Below are 21,845 nucleotides of genomic sequence, written 5' to 3'. Positions count from 1 at the left end.
GATAATGACCTAGGTATGCTGCCAGACTGTGCAGTTGTTCATATATGAAGATGTCTGACTTACAAAAGATGTTTCTTGTGAACAAATTCAAAGGCTACCAGATGCAGTCATTGGTCTGGTACAAGAATATAAAAGGTATCAAAGGAAGCCTGCAAACAATATGTAGCTAAAGAAGACGGCTTCTTTTCTTCTTTTGAGTAGCCTCTTATGAAGGGGTACCCCTGAAAAAGTACACAGTAGACCTTTTTACTATGTCTGCCCTATAAAATTTATGGACACAGTTCTGGGCTCATAGAAGCATGAGTAAATGCACTGTTAATGGATGCCAGACTGCACTGTGAAATCAAGTTTGCAGTTTCCAGTATGAACTTGGTCACCTTTTAGGTCATGTGACCTCTTACAGACATGTAGCACCTCATGCGATAGCTCTTTTCATTATTTATTTATAGACATGGAAGAAGCAAAATGAATCTACAGTCCAGATAAGTGCATTGTAGAGAAACTGCGTAGAGGTTTTTTTTTTGAGAGAGCAAAACTTTCTGGAATTTTGGAAGATAGGCTTAGTATGGAGTAATGTTTTTATGACTGAATCAGCTCATACATGCTTTTCTACCTTGAACTATTACTGTCAAATAACCTACTTATAACTCAAAGTAGGCCCAGCAATTTTGTTTTTCCTAATTATTTGAAACATGTACAATCTATATGCTTGACTCTTAGGACACACCTGATGACAAAAGCTGGAGGAAGTAATTTGTTTTATACCCAACAAAATGTTCATGACTGTCTGAATTAGAAAGATTTTATTACACCTTTTAAACTCATCTTCTCTAATTGTAGAAAGAAATCACACAAGAAGGCATGTTTTCAAATGGAAAGATTTAAATGATAATGTAATCAGCGTCACATTTCTCTTTGTACTTAACATTATCAAATACATTGGATTATGCTTTCTCCATGTAGTTAGAGAACGTCTTCCACAGTTTGACTGCATCTAGCATATATGTATAGTACTCTTCAGTTGACAGTCTCTTGACATTTTCATGTTCACTTACATTGTACAGAGGATATAACATTTCTCATTATACTCATTATACCAAAATGATGAGAGTCATGAATCTGGCTCTTCTCTAATGACATCTCATTCATCTGGTAGCCATATTCACTTCTACACCTTTTCATGAAGGATGCTTTCCTTATAGCCATGAGGAAAAAAAGTCTTTCTCAACCACAGTGAACTCATCTACTGAAAGAAATTGGTGTTAATTGAATTATTGAGATATAGCGTTAGTTTTCTTCCATACATCCTGTGATGATTATGAAGAGGTTTGCCATTTTTATTCAGAACAAAAATTTTAGAGCAAGTTCCTTGATTGTTTTTTTTGTTAAGGGGTGTTATAAGCAGCCACCACCTCCAGCAGCTCCTGGGGATTCCTTCTGTTCAGCCCAGAGCACCTGGGGTCTCTCCAGCTCAGGCTGCTGGATGTGGCTGCTGCTTTCCCGTTTGCAGGCTCAACCAATAGTGAGGGTAAGTCTGGCTTTATACTAGGCTGATGACTTCTATCTCCTTTTTATTACCCTGCTTGGAAAGTCTGCAGTGAAATGCAGACATGATAAACAGAAAGATTGCTCATGAATTCAGTAGGTGGCATTTTCCAGAATTTCCCGGTGTGCATTTTGACAGTCATAGAAAGAGAGCTTGTTTCTAAGATTATCAGTTGCCAAACCATTTTTTAGTATTCTGAACTTAATAAATTCAATTGAGCCTGACAATATTTTTCATAAGTATATTTTAAGTGCGAGTAATTTTCAGCTGTTGTGTCTTCATTTTTCTAGAACCAGACAGTTGCATGGCTTTTCAGTGTTTAAGGGTGTTTGTTTGCATTTATTTACCTTTTTTTTTTTTTCTTTTAGGTCCAGTACCAATAAATTACTAATCTTGGATGTTGTGCTACTCTACAATGTAATGAAAAACACTTCTAAAAGCACAGGAATCTGTTTTTTGATAACTAAGTACAATAGGATGACAACCCATTGTACCTTATTTCCTCCTGACATTAATCCAGGAGTCCTGTGATAGGTTCCCCACCACCACCTCTGAGGGTATAGGGATAGTTAAGTTTTAGTTTGAAATGTGTATTTGACAAGAAATATGTGATCTTCCCAAATTCTCCTTGACTTTGCTTTTCCCTCCAATGGTTGCTAATCCCTAGTTCTGAGTCATCCAGTAAAACTGGCCTTGCAGTACGTTTAGCTTCTGCAATGACTCATCATGGATTTGATGTAGGCAAGGAAACTGCAGCTGGCAGGTTAGAGCAGTTCATGTCTCAAAACCGTATATGAATAAAGTGCAAGTGAGCTTTGACAGTTCAAGTATATTTTTAATTCGACTTTCAGAGAACCCTAGATGACCCCATATGTAATATAAAATGGAATTATTGCATTAGTTAAACTGACCTGAATAGACTTTAATCTTTTTTTGTACTTGCAGACCTTTAGTGGTTTGGTTTTTTTGGTTTTTTTGTTTGTGTTTTTGTTTTGTTTTGGGGGTTTTTTTTGGGTTTTTTTTGATGGGGTGTGGAATCCTGTGGTGAAAGTATCATGGTCTCTTGTTGCTTTGGTCACCTTTTACAGGTTCCCTGAGGAGCAGTGCATAGGACATATGGTTGAAAACCACGGATACAGAGTTCTCTGAGTAAAGGAATTGGGAATGGATAAAAATGCGTTTACTTGAATTGAAACACGACCTTGAAATTTCATTTTTGTTTTCTTAAGCTTAAATCTTAATTTTTTATATATATTTTGATTGATACATCGTTCTAACCTTTGTTTTGTCACTTTTTGTTAATGAATTGAACTTCTGCTGTATTCTGAGTATTTTCTAGTCAGTGTGATGAAGTATTGTCTCCTGAGAAGGCTCAGATACCTAACTCTGCAGTTTCCTGTGTGTGCTGTTCTGTACTCTCAAACTGAAGGATCTGTAGAAGTTTTTATGAGAAGTACTCATTTCACTATCACTTTTGTGACTTTGAAAACATGTACAAAAAAGTATTGTGGAAGCAAAGTACACGTCAGGTGACTGTTTCTCCTGTAAACCTCTCCATGGTATTACGGGACAGTTATGTTGAACCTCGGAATACTTTGAAGCCTGTCCCTTGAAAACTGAAAAGTACTCAATGGGTATGCAATACTCTGGAAGACTTTGTGGTTTGCCATTTATCTGAGATATGATCAATCTCTTAATTCACTTCTGAAAGAGTTAAAAGCCTAGCAAACTCAGTTTTGGAAAAATTGGGAACCATTAGTAGAACGCCTGCCTTGTGTATCTGCACTTAGCAAAAGCAGGCTGTGTGATGTGAAAAACATAAGCAAAACTGACTTCCTCCCTTTGAGAGCTGTGGATTGTAGTAAAGCAGAGATGTTTTTAAAGTTGAGCTCAGATGCTTGATTTGTTAGAATTTGAGTAATTCATTAACCAGACTGTCCTTCATCCAAGTATTTTATCTCTTTTTGCTTCTGCAGTAGCCATAATCTTTAAGTGATATTGAAATGATTGCTTAAGTATCAGGCTTCAGCAGGAAGATGCTATTTTGGTGCTAGCAGGACTGGCAACAAATACTGGTGTTAGATCTTAGCACTTGCGTGTAATAAAGAACGGTTTAAGTCAGTAAATGGGCTGCATTCCACAAATGTGAGAACTGGCACTGTAGTACCATGGATAGTTTTCTTGGTAATGATGGAGAGAGGTTTTTTTCCCTTCCGTCCTCTCCCAGTACATTCCTTCCCAGCTGAGAAGATCATTGCCATTTTTGGGTTGACCTTCAGATGTGCAACAAAACTGTTTACTAACTGAAGCCTGTGGAAAAAATCCTCTGGCCCAGGGAAAGAGATGATATCTCTGAGGTTGTGTATTAGGCTATCGGTAGAGTCATGAGTGACCTTCTTGTCATCCTAAAACTTTTTGTAGATTCCACTTCTTTTCTAGTCTCTGAAGCTTAAAAACGAAATTAAGAAAGGTACTTTTACAAATGTTAATTAAAAAAAAAAAATGCTGACCAGAACCAGAAGAGGTATTAAAAAAACTGCGACTGTGTGTTTAGAGAAAAGGTCATTCATTTTTCATCTGTAGGGAAGCATGTGCAAGAGAGCAGCATCTTGGTGAAAGCTTTTTTCTCTTATGCTATGAAGACTATTATTTTTCCTTTTTACATATATATGGCTAAGATTTGTAACTGTTAACTCAAGCATCTTTTATTTGTTCTAAGCACATTTTCATTGTCTGCTAATCCACGTTCTCAGATTACTGAATGAGTTTTGGCTCTGTGTTATTGCAGGTTTGAGTTGATTCAGTGGGAAAGATGTGTTGTGAAACCTTTCCCTGTATGATAGCTGAAGGAAAGTGAGAGTCAGTTGATGATTTTGTGGAAGAAATCCAAAAACTTGCTGCAAATCTCAGTATCCCTGATACTGCTTTTTAAAATAAATTTTGATTAGATTAAGAATTAGACAATTTGAGCTACTCAGGAAAATTCTACTTGAATTATTTTTTCCAATGACGAATGCAGTTTCTGAAAAATTTAAGTTTTTCACTGAGTCCTGTGCCTTCATTGCTTAAATGCTAATCCTTAATCAAGTTCTATACTGACTTGGTATGTACTACGCAGTAACTTCACTGTTGACATGCTAAATGACAATCAAAATTAATATGCCCAATAAGGCAAGGCTGACTGAAAGTATTTCCTTATGATGGTTAAATAAAACAAAAATATTTATATTAAATAGTAGAAATACATGCTCAGTACTGATCTTTTTTCTTAAAAAAAAAAAAAAAAAGAAAAAAACATTTCGACATTCCTGTAAACAAAAGAAAACCTTTTTGTTTTGAAATACTATTTTCTCACCACATTCAAAATGAAAACAAGCAATGTGAATGATGTTTGATAGATGCCTTGCATATTTCTGTGCACAGTGACATGTTTACCACAAAGCAATGCAATTTGAAAAGGCAGAGCAGAGGCAGTACTTTCTACATGATTCACAGGTCATTTGCTGCTAAAGTAAAAAATTCATTGATCGGCACCTGCTTATTATGTTCTAAGTAGGCTAGAGGAACTTACAGTGCCATAGTCATGGTCAGAAATCTGGAAGAATTTATTCAAACAAGGTAAAAAGCTAAAATAAACCTAATAAACAGGGCTAGAACAAGCAGGGTGATGGATGAAAGAATAGGCAGGGAAGGCTTCGGCACAACATAAAAATATATCCTGAAGTAATGTCCTTGAGGGACAAAGTTGTGTGAGCCACTTTTTTTGGACTGTATAGAACTAGATCATAGAAAAATCTACAAGTAAACAACAACAGAAAGTAAATATGTCTAGTGAATAGCTATGATACAGATGATTTTTCATTTTAGCCTTATTATTACTAGATATGCCACTGTCTTCAGTATCTTAAAACCTGAATTTTGATATTGCTATGATGATATTTAATAGTATTTCAATACTGTGATGGAAAATAAATTCTCCAAATGAATATTTAAAAATGAACACTAGAGTGCACATTTCAATTCTGTGCTGTTTGAATACAGAAGATAATTAAATAAAAATCAATACTTTTTCATTATTCATTATACTGCTGTGTATCAGCAGTGAATACGTAGCCCAGATGGTGTTTGTCATCCAGAAAACTGTAATTCTCCATTCCGTATCATCTCTTCATGTTTTTTAATTTGTTGGAGAGCTCTAGTTCTTGTCACTACCATACAAGGAGAACTTGCGTAAGGCGGCTACGGGATGTGTTGCTAAGAAGTGTTGTAAGCTATAGAATGTGGAATGTTGTAGTGTGTTCAGCGCAAAGGAGCAAGCACAGGGGTCAACACGGGGGATATTGGTGTTTTCTCTTGAGCTAACACAAGCTTTATTTACTTACGAGAAATTTGGTAGAAGAACCCTTAAGGTACCTGATACAAAAGATGAGCACAAGCTTGTATGTGGCTACAGCTTGCTTTTTAACATGATCCAAAGAATTGCAGATAGTAAGTAATTATTTTTCTCCTTTTCACTTTACAGAAGAACTCTTAACATCTATTAATACAAGTTTTGAAACTCTGCATTGACCAATTCATCTGTAGCAATGGGAAAACTCCACTGTAGATAATTGTAACTTTTTAAAAAGCACATTTCTTGAAAAAGAAACATGAGCTTCTTGCTGATAGATTATTTTTCTTACAAGTGTAAGTTGGACCCAGAATGTAGTGGCTTTCTAAGCCACTACAAATCCAGTAAGACAAATCCAGTATGCTACTTGCTTGTATTTTTGATCTGAAGTAAATGCTTACCGATCTCCTGTTGATTTTAAGTTGATGTTCAGAACTCTCTGATAAGCCATTACACTACTATCTTTAGAGAGTTGTGAGTAACTTGCATATGCAGAGAAATACTTTCCAAGCTTTTGCATGCTTATAGAACTGGAGCTTTACTAGATTTACTCTGCCTATTGTAATCCTTGTCATTTTATTAACATATCAGAAGAAAATCCTCCTGTCTTGTTTGCTAAAGGTACTTCTCTTTTCTTGTTTCACTACATTAAACAAAAAAATCTTGCAAGCTTATGTTGGTACTATGACTTGTCATATCCTGCAGAACCCTTCATAAATGCAAGAAAGCCAAGCCTCGTACTCACTATATCAAACTGCTCGAATATTTTTAGGCCTGCACCTTTATGTATAATTTATGAATACTTTTGAAAGATGGTCACATAGACACAGCATACTGTACCACTTGCATGAATAGTGAATTCTGCTTTAGGGAAGAATGGTACTAATTTGGATGTGATGATATTAAAAATACCCAGCACAGCAGCATAAAGAATATTTATTGATTATATAATTGCATTTTTTGCTGTAAGTGTACTATCAAATACAGAGTAAGGAATGAAACTATAACACTAAGAAAAATTTAGAATAGTTTTTTTGGGTTATGAAATTCTAATAATGCAAGGGCTGTCAAATAATGTGTGTATCATCATCAAAAATTAAGTCTGGCTTTAAATGCTTAAAATGGAAGCTTGAATAGTCAACTGTCAAAACTATTGTAAACCTTCATGACTTGTCTGCTATAGAAATTGGAGGGAAGGGGGAGAGAGAGAAAGGGAAGTTTTCCAGTGTTTGTGTGGCATGTAAGAACTACTGATAGCAGACTTCTTTCTCTAATTGTGTCAAGTTAGTGGCTATTATTGGAATAAAGATAGCAAGCTGCTTAAAATAAAGTATTTCTTAAGTTTGTCCACTTGTTTGCTCTAAGATTACTGTCTTTTTTTTTAATGTAGAAGTTTTTTGGATGGAGGTACAATGTAGAATAAAGGAGACTTATTTTGTATACTCCTGCTGTTTGTGGATAAGAAAGATATTTCATGAATTTTGAAGTTTTCAGACCAAATATTCTGGCAGCCTACTTACAGAAAGCAGTGGTTATCCTAGTGTAAATTTATGCAATGCAACTGCTCTTAGTTAAGCACACCAGTTAGGTATAAAGTTCTCTTAGATGAAAAGGTGTAAGAATAAATCTGATCTAATGAATTGTGTGACTTTCTCACCTCCCAGATACAATACAGCAATAGCCTTGCATGAACTGTTTACACAGGAGGTAGAACGAACAATAATCTAAATAAAGAATAATTAGGAGGAACTTTGCTTAAACAGGACAAGGTAAAGAACCTAGGCCAGTGAGTGCTGTTCCATGACTTACCAGAATATATTAACATGCCGTTTCTGATGTTCTTTCTTGTAGCTAGCATGTCATGAAGTATCTAAACAACAGTAGAAGTTTTATTGCATTTTTGAAATACATATGTTTTACTTAAACTTTAATTGGGAAGAACTTTCAGGTTCCTAATAGAACTGAGAAAGAGTCATCTACAAAAAAAGCAGTGGTTTAGTGGGTAGAGCATTCTGCCAAGTTTAGACCAGCAACTGAGTTTTGAATCTGAGCTTTCTAATAACGAGAGATCTAGCTAGCATTTGGCAAAGTTTGAAATCTCATTTGGTTTTATACATTAGGACATTCATTATATTTGGATTTGGAAACATTGTAAAAGTTGGTCTTTGTGTGTAATTTAGAAAAAATGAAAACTTCCTGAATAAACTGCATAAGTTACCTCATCCATTACGGAATAGTTTTTTAACTTCTTACAATATCAGAGCTCAGAAGTGTAGGATGTTGAATTACTTACAAGCTGTACTGTCTAAGGTATGAATGAAGGGTGCTGTTTTCAGCTTTAACCTTAGAGCTATGTGTCTCTTTTCTGTAAAAAAAATTGAACTGTTCATCAAAGCTCTCATTTCCTCTTCAAAGTGGTTGTGTAAGCTTAGAGGTACCGTGTGCCCCAAGGTCTCAAGGCAGTATTTTTGCTTAGTAGAATCCATAGGAATGCATCCTTCTCTCCTCTTCCTCATCCTCGGATGCCCATTCACTGTGGATGCTGCACAGTGGTTCCTGCCAATAGTCAAGGCAAACCTGGGATCTTTTTGGATGACGGGCTTCCATTCTGCTTGAACCTTGTTCCTCTTGTTTTGGATTCTCTTCTTTTCATTCTGTCTCTTCTTTCCTCACTGACAAGCCAGAATCTGACAAGAGTACCTTGTGCCAGCACATGCAAACGGATTCCTCTTTTGAGTCCTGCAGTTTGACGTTATGCAAATCTTCCTTTGTGGGTGGGAACCTTGCCATTTCTTCATTTATTCCAGTGTTGAATTTCAGCAGTACTTCCTGCTATGGACACGTGCTGTACTGATATGAGCTGCTTACATTGTCTTGGAGAAAACAGGGTCTTCACGAAGGGCCAGATAATTAGGTTCCTTAACCTGTTGGTCTGCAGGGATCAAAAACTCTACTATTAAGCTACTTTTTCCTCTGTTGGGTCCAGGTTTATGAAAATACATGAGTCCTCTCCCTTTTGCCCAAAGGAGAGTTGTCTGCCCCTGTCCCTAGGGAGAATCACAAATTTCACTTCCTGCTATGTCAAACTGATGCTACAAAAAAAAAAAAAATCTTTGGTCCTGAGTATTTATGCATGAAGTTATGCGACAATCTTGCCTTTTTTTTCAGCCTTTCTCTTGAATGATATTGCTCAAAAAACAGTATGCTCTATGGATTTTTTTACTTTGTCTAATCTTGCAAGCTGGTTGCAGTGACATTTAAAAATCACTAAGTATGTTATAAATTAGTGACCTGAAAAAAATGACACTAGGAAATGTCATAAAGCATCAGGAAAAATGTAAATATTTAAGGTGACTAGCTTAAACTTAATGAAAGGTTTAAGCTTAACCTATGGGGAAATCAGTAACTTCACGCTTAAATATCATTTTATTGTTTATTCAGTAAAAAAGTGAATAACGGAGAAGATGGGATTGGTACTTATGAATAACCACATCAGGCTACTGTATTTGGGTGAAATTTTACACTTTTTTTTTCAATGCGTTTTGTTTTAATATTTTGCATTTTTGCTGCATTCTAAGACCTATAATCATTAAATATTTAATAAAAATTGCATATGAAAAATAGTATTACATTTAAGAAAATGTGGAAAAGTTAATTAGAAAGCAGAGAGAATCTGCTTAATGCTGTTTATACAATTTCCTGTACAGTAGTGTTGTCTGTTGTCTCCTTATACACCCTGAAGATGTAAAATGTGCATTGAATTGAAAAAACTCTTAGCTACAGATTAAAAATAAATTTGTTGATTACCTACTTTTCCTTCCTATTTTTCCTGCAGAAAGAAAACTAAGAGAAAGCTAGAGCTTTACAAGTAAAAAAAAATACCTATTTGCTTTAATTTAAGGTTGGTTCTATTGCATTAGACCCAAGGTCCATCTGCAGACACCTGAGGTAAGGCACCTGAACATGCTATATGATATGCAACTTTCCCAAATACTTTCTTGACCTGCAACAATTTATGTCCCAGGCACTTCCTGAGCCAGGTGTGGAATCTTTGTATGTAAAAATAGTTACCTTATATCCTTCCTTGCATCTGTGGAAACTCATGGCATCTGCACTATCTGATGGCATCGAGTCCCACAACCTAGCTTCAACTTCATAAAGATTTGCCACTTCTTATTTGTTTTGAGTGCATTCCCTGCTGGCTTCATTTGATGCCTCTAGGTCTTCTGTGAGAAGAGCAGTGAGTGATTCTGCCTTTTTTATGCCTTTTGTGGTTTTTAGATCTCTGTCGTGTTCCCTTGGCTTAAGTTACTAAATTGTTTCTCATACAGGAATTATTCCATGCCTTTTCTAATGCTGTATTATTTTATGAGATTGATCTTGGGAAACCAAGACTGCGCGCAGTATTCAGGATAATATATGCTAGGGGTGTAATGATGTTCTCTGTGTTGTTCACTATTGCTTTTTTAATAATTCCAAAAAGGTTGTTTCTTTGAGCACTGCAGAGCACTGAGGTTCTCATTCTGAATGGTGTTGGTCAGCTCTGAATTTATTTTGTATGTGAAGTTAGAATTGCAGGATTTTGCATTTTTTGTATTGAGTTTCATCTGCCATTTTAAAAGCTACTTTCTCAATCTTGTGAAGCTCTTACGTCATTCTCCACAGCCTACCTTTATCTGCACTACCATGAGAAGCTTGGTATCATCAGCAAACTATGTTACTTCATTTTTCTCATCTTTTTTTCTCTTCTATTTTAATTGAGTGAAGAGGTTAAACAGACACGACCCCAGAGAACTGTACTGGTGGTTTCTTTGAATGTGAAAATTGACAATTTACTCTTTCTCTTCCTACTTTCAGGCAATTATTTATTCATACAGAGCCTCCTCTTTTTGCTGCTCTGAAGTCTTGGGTGGGAAAGGGAGTGGGATGTCAGTGAGAGCTTTTGGAAACACATGTAAATTATATGAACTAGATCCTGCTTACGTGCATGATTTTTTTGCTTCTTTCAAGAAATTGTCTTAGATCATGCAGCAGAACTTTCCTTTCCAAATGCCATGTTGACTTTTCCCTCAAATATTATGTTTATCCACATATGCATTAAATTTCTAATAGTTTCTACTAATTTGTCCATCAAACACATCGAGCTGGTATTGCACTGTCCTCCTCAGTCTTCCTTTCACTGCTCCCAGTATTCCTGTGTTGCCATTTAGCTTTTTGAAGCTTTAAAGGCTTAAAGACATTCCAGTTTCTTCTGTTTTATTTCTTAGTCGTGGTGTTCACGCAGAAGCATGTGTACTACTGTTTGTTTTTCTAAACCTCTTTGAATATAATTTTATTTGTTCTGTTTTCCTGTTTTGATTCTTGTTAACCTCTGCTTTAGCTTTTAATAAAAAAATAAAATCTTGGGGCTTTGTTTTCGGCTTTGTTTTTTTTTTTAAAACCATTATGTTCTTTGGCATTTGTTGGCTTTACTCTTCTCCTCATTTGAAAACCTGGCATCTGACCTTGATTTCAATATGCTGCAGTCCCTCTATATGTTAAATTAGTTCTGTTCTTCCTGAATAGACACTCTTTGTTCCAGAAGCAGCACTAGTTTCCAAAGATCCTTCCTTCTCACTCCTTTATCTGCAACACGTTTTAAATTTTGAGGACATCATTTAGCCTTGATCGGATGATCTTGATGTTTGGTGAAATTCACGTATTTATTTTTTAAATTGTGACTAGTAGTGCTGTGTAGTTGTGCCGGGGAATTAATTTAGATTGTTCTTTTTGAATCTGGTTATAAATAAGCTTTATAGTTTGCAGTGCAGGCTACAAATATTCTTGACATGAGTACGTTTGCACAGAGCTGAAGAACTTCTGCTGGTAACAGTAGAAGAATGTTATTTAAAATACTTTCTTTGGGATGTGTATTTTGCTGGTAGTTAGAATTTTTATGCTGAGCTGTTGCATAAGCCTTCTGGAGTTTGTAATACATGGCTGTGCAACCTACTGGTGAGCAGCAGAACCAGGGAAAAATGTAGGTTGTGCTAAGTATTTGTGGTGAAACATGTTGTCTGGAAATACCTGTCGTGTTCTTGCTAAAAGACAGACTTTGCAGTGACTTGCAATATTACTGATCTTAATAGTATCTGAAGAAAATTAATAGATGTTGAGTTCTTACAGAGTCTTTATCTGTTGTTTTTGTATTCTCACATTCTGAAAATTGCTATTACTCAGTCTATGCTCGTGGCAAATTGCATAAGTAGTACATTGCAGCCTTAGTCATAGTAAAAGATAATAGTTACAGTGTGTACTTTACTGAAGTAGAGAAATTAAAAAAGCAGAAATAGAAATTAGTGATGTTATTAGAACTGCCGTGAAGAGTCTTTGCAAGCTATCTGTGTTCCAGAAGTCTGTTTCTCAGTATCATATGCTACCTCATTGTGGGAAAATTACCATATCTGGGTGATTATCTGTTTATGATGTGTATAAAATTATTCATATAAAACCTTTTCAGAACATATATTTCCTAGTGTTGGAAGAATATTTATTATGAATTTGTATATATGTAAATCTCCTTTTGTAGGAGAGAAAAAGGAAAACCATTAGGTGTCCTATAAAAGAAAATCTTTGGTAGTATTTATCCGAAGAGATTTTTATATCAAATGAGCATTAATTGTTTAATTAATATATATATTATATATATATAAATATCGCTATATATCTAGAATATATATATATATCGCACTATGTGGAAACACTGTGTAAGGAGAAAAGACATCTTTTCATTCCAATGATGTTCCAAAGCACCCAGTCTGTGGTTCTTGCTGTTTCCCTGCTGTTTTCAAAATCTTGTAGTTAGAGCAAGCCATGGCATGGATGGATGGGAATTCTTCCTCATGCTATTTCCTCCAGTTTGAGAAAGATTAATTCACACGTAATTCATCCCAAAGGACTGGTAAGCTTTAGTTTTCTCTTTGAGCTCATAAATTAGCTCAAAATTAATGACTTAGTATTTGCTCACCTTTTCGTTGATCTACAGATTTTGTCTTCTCTTGGACCTTCTACATGAAGTCTTGCACTATTAAAAGGGAAAGAATATATTGCTTATCTTCCCCCCGACTCCTCAAGAGAGTTGGTCACTCTTATGCGAACCATTGATGTTGGATAAGATTTCAAGCATCATTCATGCCTAAACTCTGCAATTCAGATTGTTTTTCCCTGCAGAAAAGTGTTAGATTGGAGGATCTGGTTCTTTTTTTCACCTTAAAAATAACATCTGTTTCCTCCTACATTATTGCAACCCATGAAGAAGACTGGTGGAACAGGCAGGTAGCTTGTTTTGATGTTATAATCCTCATAAATATTGATGAACTGGGGATCAATATGGAGAGAAAGGGGTCTCTTGCAAGTGAAACTTGCAAAATTGCTGAAAATCTATTCTAAAGATAGACTTTCTGTGGAGAGAATCTTCTCGATTTAGTAACTCAGGAAGAACTTTGACTAGTGTAGTAGATAGTGTAGTGCTTTTTGAGGTATTTTAGGTCTCATTGTTAATTTCGCAAATGTAGCTAAGTTGTAGTTTTCATTTGTGGTTTATTTGGTTCAGCTGCATACTGCTGTCATAAATTATTGCATATTATTTAGCTGACTAAACAAACTTGTAGGCAGAGGCTTGAATTCCCAAAATAAAATAAATGGGAGATGAACAAAGGTTGGAAAACCCCAAAAAGTTTATCAAAATCATTGGTGCTTATTTAGGAGAAGGTAAATTCTGATTAAAAAAATGGGTTGAGAGTCTTATATTTGCCCTTGCAGTGCTTCTTTACAGTCATGGCAGGCTTAGAAGGATCCTGTTACATTGTTTGTTCCTCCCTTCCAATTTGAAAATCTCTAAGTCTATAGAATATTTTTCCTCTGTCTTCAGTAATGTTTTATGTCTTTTGTTTTTAATGAATTAGAGAGTTAAAATGAATAAAATCGTTCCACTGATATGTCAGTTTTCCTACTGAAAACTCTTTTTCTTCAGTTTTTTCAACTTTTAGACTCATAATTTCACAGATTGGAAAATATTTATTACAGATTACAGGTAGGATTTTTTCGATTCTGCTATTCAATGAATATTTGTATGAAGAGATCATTGGGCTAATGAGACTATGAAATGTGCTCTATTTAAATAAATTGATTTAGCTTTAAAATACGTTCAAGTGGTAGGAAAGCATGGTGGTTTAGATCTGCTGTTCTTTCATAATGAAGTTATATTTTACACAATAAAGAATATTAAGACTTATTATGAATGTTACCAAAGACAGTCTGTGAGGTTTACTTGAATGCATTATTTTTAGCTACTCTGTATCTGAAGGCCAAGTGATATTTGTAAGTAACATTAAAACTATTCACATGAAGAAAAGTGGGTTTTTTATGTTGGAAGGAAGTCGGAGTCATTGTAAGACATTTGATTAGTATTCATGGCATAAAGGGAAGTTATTTTCAGGGTGAAGGAATTTGTGAAAAGATAATTGGTTAGACCAACATTCTCATTAACCTAATTTGCATTAAATATGATACTTTGAATTGTAGTTATTGCTTTTCCATTTGAAAGGCATGCTTTGTTAACTTATTTAAAGAGCCTAGTTAAACTACAGTTTAAGTCATACCCTTTAATTCAGCAATACAATATCAAACTGAGGATCTGTTATTACCAACTTTGTGACTGTGGAGAATCATAAACCAGTTCTTAATCCCAGTGGATTTTCCTCATGAAGTAGGTTTGTTTAGCTGCTTTACATCTAGTCATTCTCATATACTGAAAGCATTCGACTTATCCTTTAGTTTAATTTTACTCGTTTATAAGAGCAGAGGAAACTATTTCCTCTGTGACACAGCATGAGAAATAACTGAAGGAGTCTTGGGGATACTGGAAGAAAATAGTTATGCCTTTGTTCTAATAGTATGAAGACTTTGAGGATCACTTGGTTTAATTATTTTTCAATAAAACTTCTTTACATATGTAACTAAATTGAGCCTTTAAAATATGAGCTGTTAAAACATAAATTAGTTTGCATATTTTCATACCCATTTTAAAATCATGAGACTGAAGAATGAATTTGGATTTCTTTAATTTTCAGCATGTGTTGTTACTTAGTAGCAGTATTCTAGATATTTTGAAACAGAGGGATTTATTTACTGTTGTGCTGTGTACAATGAAGAGGAAGGCACCTTTGTCAGCAGTGAGTCAACTGTGTTTGCATCTGCAGATAGATACCTAAAGACAGGATCTTGTTTTACCATACTGCTGAGCATACCTAGCTGTCATGGAACCTGGTGCTTGTGAATTGTATGAACTAGAGATTTATAAAATTAGGCTTCTTCTTAGATATCTAAATGTTAATTTCAGTGCTTAATTTTAATTATTTGCACTTGTACTGTTTGACACTGGTTGTTTTCAAAATAGTAGTATCTGGAGACTTTGAATGTAAACCAAAGCCTAGCTGATCAGGCAAGATTCTGTGTCAGCCCAGTAATGCTGAACAATGTTGGATAAACCTAATAGAATAGAATTGTTTAGGTTGGAAAAGACCTCTAAGATCATCAAGTCCAACCGTTAACCTAGCACTGCCAAGTCCACCACTAAACCATGTCCCTAAGCACCACATCTGCCTGTCTTTTAAATACCCCCAGGAATGGGAACTCAACCACTTCCCTGGGCAGCCTGTTCCAGTGCCTGACAACCCTTTCAGTGAAGAAGTTTTTCCTAATATCCAACCTAAACCTCCCCTGGCACAGCTTGAGGCCATTTCCTCTCGTCCTATTGCTTGTTACTAGGGAGAAGAGACTGACCCCCACCTCGCTACAGCCTCCTTTCAGGTAGTTGTAGAGAGCAATAAGGTCTCCCCTCAGACTCCTTTTCTCCAGGCTAAACAACCCCAGCTCCCTCAGCCGCTCCTCATAAGACTTGTGCTCCAGACCCTTCACCAGCTTCGTTGCCCTTCTCTGGACATGCTCCAGCACCTCAATGTCCTTCTTATAGTGAGGGGCCCAAAACTGAACACAGTACTCGAGGTGCGGTCTCACCAGTGCCGAGTATAGGGGGGCGATCACTTCCCTGGTCCTGCTGGCCACACTATTTCTGAGACAAGCCAGGATGCTATTGGTCTTCTTGGCCACCTGGGCACATTACTGGCTCATATTCAGCCAGCTGTTGACCAACACCCCCGGGTCCTTTTCCGCCAGGCAGCTTTCAGGCCACAATTCCCCAAGCCTGTAGTGTTGCATGGGGCTGTTGTGACCCAAGTGCAGGACCCAGCACTTGGCCTTGTGGAACCTCATACAGTTGGCCTCAGCCCATTCATCCAGCCTGTCCAGGTCCCTCTGTAGGGCCTTCCTACCCTCCAGCAGATCAACACTCCCAGCCAACTTGGTGTCATCTGCAAACTTACTGAGGGTGCACTCAATGCCCTCGTCAAGGTCATCAGTACAGATATTGAACAGAACTGGCCCCAGTACTGAGCCCTGGGGAACACCACTTGTGGCTGGCCGCCAACTGGATTTAACTCCATTCACCACAATTCTTTGGGCCTGGCCATTCAGCCAGTTTTTTACCCAGCAAAGAGTATGCCCATCCAAGCCATGACCAGCCAGTTTCTTCAGAAGAATGCTATGGGAAATGGCGTCAAAGGCCTTACTAAAATCCAGGCAGACAACATCCACAGCCTTTCGCTCATCTGCTAAGCGGGTCACCTTGTCACAGAAGGAGACCAGGTTGGTGAAGCAGGACCTGCCCTTCATGAACCCATGCTGACTGGGCCAGATCCCCTGGTTGTCCTGTACGTGCCGTGTGATGGCACTCAGGATGATCTGCTCTATGACCTTCCTTGGCACTGAGGTCAGACTGACAAACCTGTAGTTCCCTGGACCCTCCTTCCGACCCTTCTTGTAGATGGGCGTCACATTTGCTAACCTTCAGTCAACTGGGACCTCCCTGGTTAGCCAGGACTGCTGATAAATGATGGAAAGCGGCTTGGTGAGCATTTCTGCCAGCTCCCTCAGTACCCTTGGGTGGATCCCACCTGGCCCCATAGACTTGTGTGTGTCTACGTGGTGTAGCAGGTTGCTGACCATTTCCCTTTGGGTTATGGGGCTTCATTCTGCTCCCCATCCCTGTCTCCCAGCTCAGGGGGCTGGGTACCCCAAGAACAACTGGTCTGACTATTAAAGACTAAGGCAAAGAAGGCATTAAGTACCTCAGCCTTTTCCTCGTCCTTGGTCACTATGTTTCACCCCGCATCCAATAAAGGATGGAGGTTCTCCTTAGCCCTTCTTTTGTTGCTAATGTATTTGTAGAAACATTTTTTGTTGTCTTTTACTGCAGTAGCCAGATTAAATTCTAGCTGGGCTTTGTTCCTTCTGATTTTCTCCCTGCGTAACCTCACGACATCCTTGTAGTCCTGAGTTGCCAGCCCTTTCTTACAAAGGTCATAAACTTCCCTTTTTTTCCTGAGTTGCAGCCAAAGCTCCCTGTTCAGCCAGGCCGGTGGTCTTCCCTGCTGGCTCGTCTTTCAGCACATGGGGACAGCCTGCTTCTGTGCCTTTAAGACTTCCTTCTTGAAGAATGTCCAGCCTTCCTGGACGCCTTTGCCCTTCAGGGCTGCCTCCCAAGGGACTTTGTCAATCAGGCTCCTAAACAGGCTAATGAAAACAGGGAGATGCAAATTCAGGTTCCACATGGTAACATTCATAAATATCTATATAAATACTCAGCTGAGAAGGTCACTTTCTTGCTAGAATGGTTCTGAAGATGACGATGACGGACATGCCAGGTACACAGTGTGATTATTATATCAGTACATTGCATACCCAATGAGCATACGTGAAGTGCAATGAATTAGAAATGCACTTCAGATATAACAAAAAAAGCCATGGCCGATAAATTTTACATTCCAACTGGGAGATGGTTAGGTCTCCCTTTTTCATTGTTTGGCAAGAAATATGTCAATTACTATGCCATTTTGCTGCTTATTCATTCTGTTTGCAAAACAGAAGCTGGCTGATGGTTGCACTATTGAGTAAAATTGCTGAAAGGCTGAACTCCCCTACGTTTTGGGAGAGGCAGACAATGGAAAAGAAGCCAATTTTGGGAACAGCACATTATAGGTTTGGATTTTATATGCAGGATTAAGGGCATGATTCAGGAATTGTCAAAGGTATGAATGCCCGTTTGGATATTGAGAGCCAAATGGAAGTTAGATGCTCAGTTGTTGCTAATGCCATTGAAAACTTCCTCTAGCACATTCATTCTCTGTTAGAGGTTGGGAAAGAATAAGCTGTTGCTTCTCAACTCTGGACTAAATTCTGGTGATTTATAGGTGATCTGCAATTTTTGGGATCAAATTTCATCTCCTTCACACAATAATTCAACAGGGTGTTGTTTTTTTTTTCCAATAGAGCTCCTGAACAGCTGCTTGTTCTCGAACTGCGTGGTCTAAGAAGGCATATGTCCCATACTCTGCATCAGTAACATCTTTGCTTTCTGTTACTCAAGACCTTTGGCCATCATCTTGCAATCTTTCATGTTTCCTCTATCACAGACCTTACTAATTTTTTTAGTCCTGGAATTTTTGTGTGTTTTTTCAGTGAATAAATTTATAGGACTGTCTTTTGCAACCCAACATGGTACTGCAATAGAAATATTGCATCTAAACCAAAATAATAACCTAAGCCCCCCTATAGTAAGAGGAAGTTCCTTCTGTCTTGGAGGAATGTGGGATGAGGTTAGAAGATCCTATAACTAAGGTTACATATGTAGCTTAATTAGCCCTATTTAAGGATTTTTCAAATTCAGTCCCTTATGCATATGAATTGGAGTTCAGGCTTCAGTGTCTTTTTTTTGATGACATGCTAGAGTAGGGACTAGTTCAAGGAAGAGGGAGTCTGGAGAATTTAGCTACCAGACAACAAGAAGTCTTTACTTGGCCTGTACAAACTTATTTTTAGGACATTTATAATGCATTATAAGAGAGATTTGCATGTTGATAAGAGAAGGTCTATCTGCCACACATTCAAAGCTGTTCATAAAAAATGCACTCTGTGAATACTGTATGTATTCCTAGCATGTTGTCCAAATTGGACTTTTCAATGAAAATCTTGCTTGTTGACATGGAACCTAGCACCTCCTCATTCAGTCTTGAATTTGTTGCGCCTTTTTCAGTACTGTTTTGCAAATAAGAGATTACAAGATCTTTCTATAGAACTTTGGCTTAAAGAAGTTTAATATTGTGAATGCAAGCAGCATTAAAATTAAATGCAAATTTGTTGAAGACGTGACATTTATTGATTGAATTTACTTCTCTAGGGTTGGGAACTTTGGAGACAGCTTGTTATTTTTTTGAGGAGTAAATAATTTTTTTATTTCTTTTCTGTAGGAGATTCCTTTACACAGTTCCGATTTGCTGACGAGAAAGAATGGGATAGAGAAAGCATATGCCATAAGCAGGTAACAGAATTAACATTCAAATGAGTTTGACAATAATAGCACTCTTTATTCTGTATATTTTTATTAATTTGTCTCTGATGCTGGAGGCTCTTGGGTCTTGTCCTTTTTTTTCTGTTGAAGACTAATCAAAGCAGCAGGCTAGGTTTTTAAGTAATGTTGGAAGAAAAAAACAAGCAAATCCATCCAGTGAAGGGAAAATAAGGGACTGTAACTTTGCTTTACTGAGATACTAAGTTAGCCTTCCTTTTTCAGCTGTATTCAAGAGAAAATAGTTAAGTAAAATGAATATAAAAAACCCTATAGGGTTGTATTCATGTATTTGACTATGAAGCTTGTTCTAGTTCTTTCAAATAGACAGTTCATATCCTCTGCTTAAAACTTCACCCCAAAAATGACTATGGGGTCAACTACGTTTTAGATTATTTGTATGTGGATTCTTTATGCTGGAATAAAAAGGGGCAGAGCAATAGGAGTCTGCTGTTTTCTATATCAGGATACTGGAAAGTGTCTTAAACTCTGCAGCTGTCTTCCTCATGTAAGTAATTTAAATTATGGCAAGATAAATGCTTTTGTCTTCCAAGCTTTTCTTAAAATTGCTGCTAAACTGTGCTTGAGTGTTTCTTGAAACATACATATATATTCAGATTTTAAAAGTTTGCTATTTGTTTCCTAAAATATTGACAATAATTATTCCCTGGGAAGTGATATTTAAAGGTACATAGAAGTTGCAATGTCAAATTAAAATGAGGAAATAAAGCCAAGTGCAGCATTTGTTTAAATCATCATATGTTTGTTCAGTGGGATACAGTCTTTCAATGACTGGGTATTTTTTTTCTTATCAGTTCCTCCCGCTCCTAGTGTGCAGGATGTCAGTATCCAGAATATTAATTTCTTCATTATTTCCTCATAGGCTTGTCATTATAGCATTATAGGATTCAGGTGATTTGAACACACTAGTTAATTTCTGAATGGCTAAAGCCACTGTGAGCAGAGTGAAGTTGCACGTTGCCAGTGGATTTCACAAATATTCTCCTGGCCACCAGTGATGTGACTGCACAGTTCTGGAGCCAGTCCCATGCTCTCACTCATTGTGAAGTGTGCTGTGGTGGGCACCTTCCTCTGCCTCTGTCCCTGCCAAACTGTAGTCATTCGTCCTGCCCCATCCAAATTCGTTGTTTCAAACTGTTTCCCGTCTTTCACTGTTCTTATGTCAGTTTGAAATAGTTTACTGCAGTAGTCACCATTGCCCTTCCTTAGATTTCTTATTTATTTTAGTCCAGAATCCTGGCCCAGATGGTTTCATAGCATTATCTCATTTTTCACATAGACTCTGGTCTTCAGCCTGCTATCTCCTTTTTGTTTCTGGCCCATCTTTCTTCTCCCTGAAAGCTGCATCCGGGTCTAATTATCAACCTAGATCCACTTTGCCAAATTCCTTGTCTTTGCCCCTTAGCTCACCTGTTTCTAGTACTTTGCCTGTTTGTACATTATGTACAAGATTAGAGAATTATAAACTGAAGTGATTACGATGGAACAAAATAAATCAGAAAAGGCATAAAAATAGTTGCAGAATGACTAGATATTTCCCATTCCCTATTATTTGTAGAAAGTAATGGCAAAGCATCAGTTTCAAATGTAGAATGGAAATGTAACAGCGACATCAACAATAACGAATTTTCAGTTTATTGAGAATGCTATCATTCATTGTTACAAAAAGTAGACCTGGATTTGCCTTATTGTATAAAATTGTATTGATAAAATGCAATTAAAATGTTTCAGAACATGGCCTGCAATTTAAAAATCAAACAGGTAATAGTTATTTGGATTTTTCAGTAAAAAAATGGCAATTCCAGCAACAAAGTATGCCTCTACTTAGTTTCTTGAACAAATAACTACATGCCATGAAGTGTTTATAGTTTATTCAATACAGCTTTGATCCCTTTGTTTGTTTTTTATTCAAACACCACTTCTAGTGAAATCTCTACTTGGATATTGAATTTCTTCTTCCATTATGTTATTTCTCCAAATTCCTCTTTTCCTTCAACCTCAGCCTTTCCTCCTCTTCCCTGCCTCCATCTTCACCTTCATTTGCAATGTTCATTCACATTAATCTTTTTGCAAGTGTACTTAACTCTACACAAATGCACTTAAATGTTATTCAATGATACTTGACTTTTTACAAATTTTTATGTTACTGGATTCATACAATTTTCCTGTCCTTTGCAAATGTGCAGAAGCCATATTTCATCTTCAATATCTGTCAAAAGAACTGGGTTTTCTGAAGTTGTAGTTCATTGCTGGGCAACAGGAATTGCTTATTGAAGACTTTTTGAGGTTACTTCTACTAGTGAATCATCTTTGATGGTGATCACTAATCCATTGTAAAATAAAGTTGTTAGTAAAGAAGAAAAATTCTAACCCTCAGATATTTAAGT

At 36.9% G+C, this 21,845-nt stretch overlaps 1 protein-coding gene across 1 annotated transcript in view; it reads left to right on the top strand.

Moving 5' to 3' along the window:
- Positions 1-21,845, top strand: part of AVEN (apoptosis and caspase activation inhibitor) — a gene marked incomplete at its 5' end in the record, with an annotated part of 103,171 nt that overhangs the window by 76,667 nt on the left and 4,659 nt on the right. The window contains one exon of the mRNA XM_082317420.1: positions 19,340-19,410. Within this exon, the coding sequence (XP_082173546.1) occupies positions 19,340-19,410 (71 nt within the window). The remainder of the gene's footprint in view (positions 1-19,339; positions 19,411-21,845) is intronic.

The sequence above is a fragment of the Platalea leucorodia genome, assembly GCF_965183815.1.
Source record: "Platalea leucorodia genome assembly, chromosome: 7".
Lineage (NCBI taxonomy): Eukaryota > Metazoa > Chordata > Aves > Pelecaniformes > Threskiornithidae > Platalea > Platalea leucorodia.
Note: the sequence above shows the minus strand (reverse complement) of the source record. Positions and strands in the feature narration are given on the sequence as shown.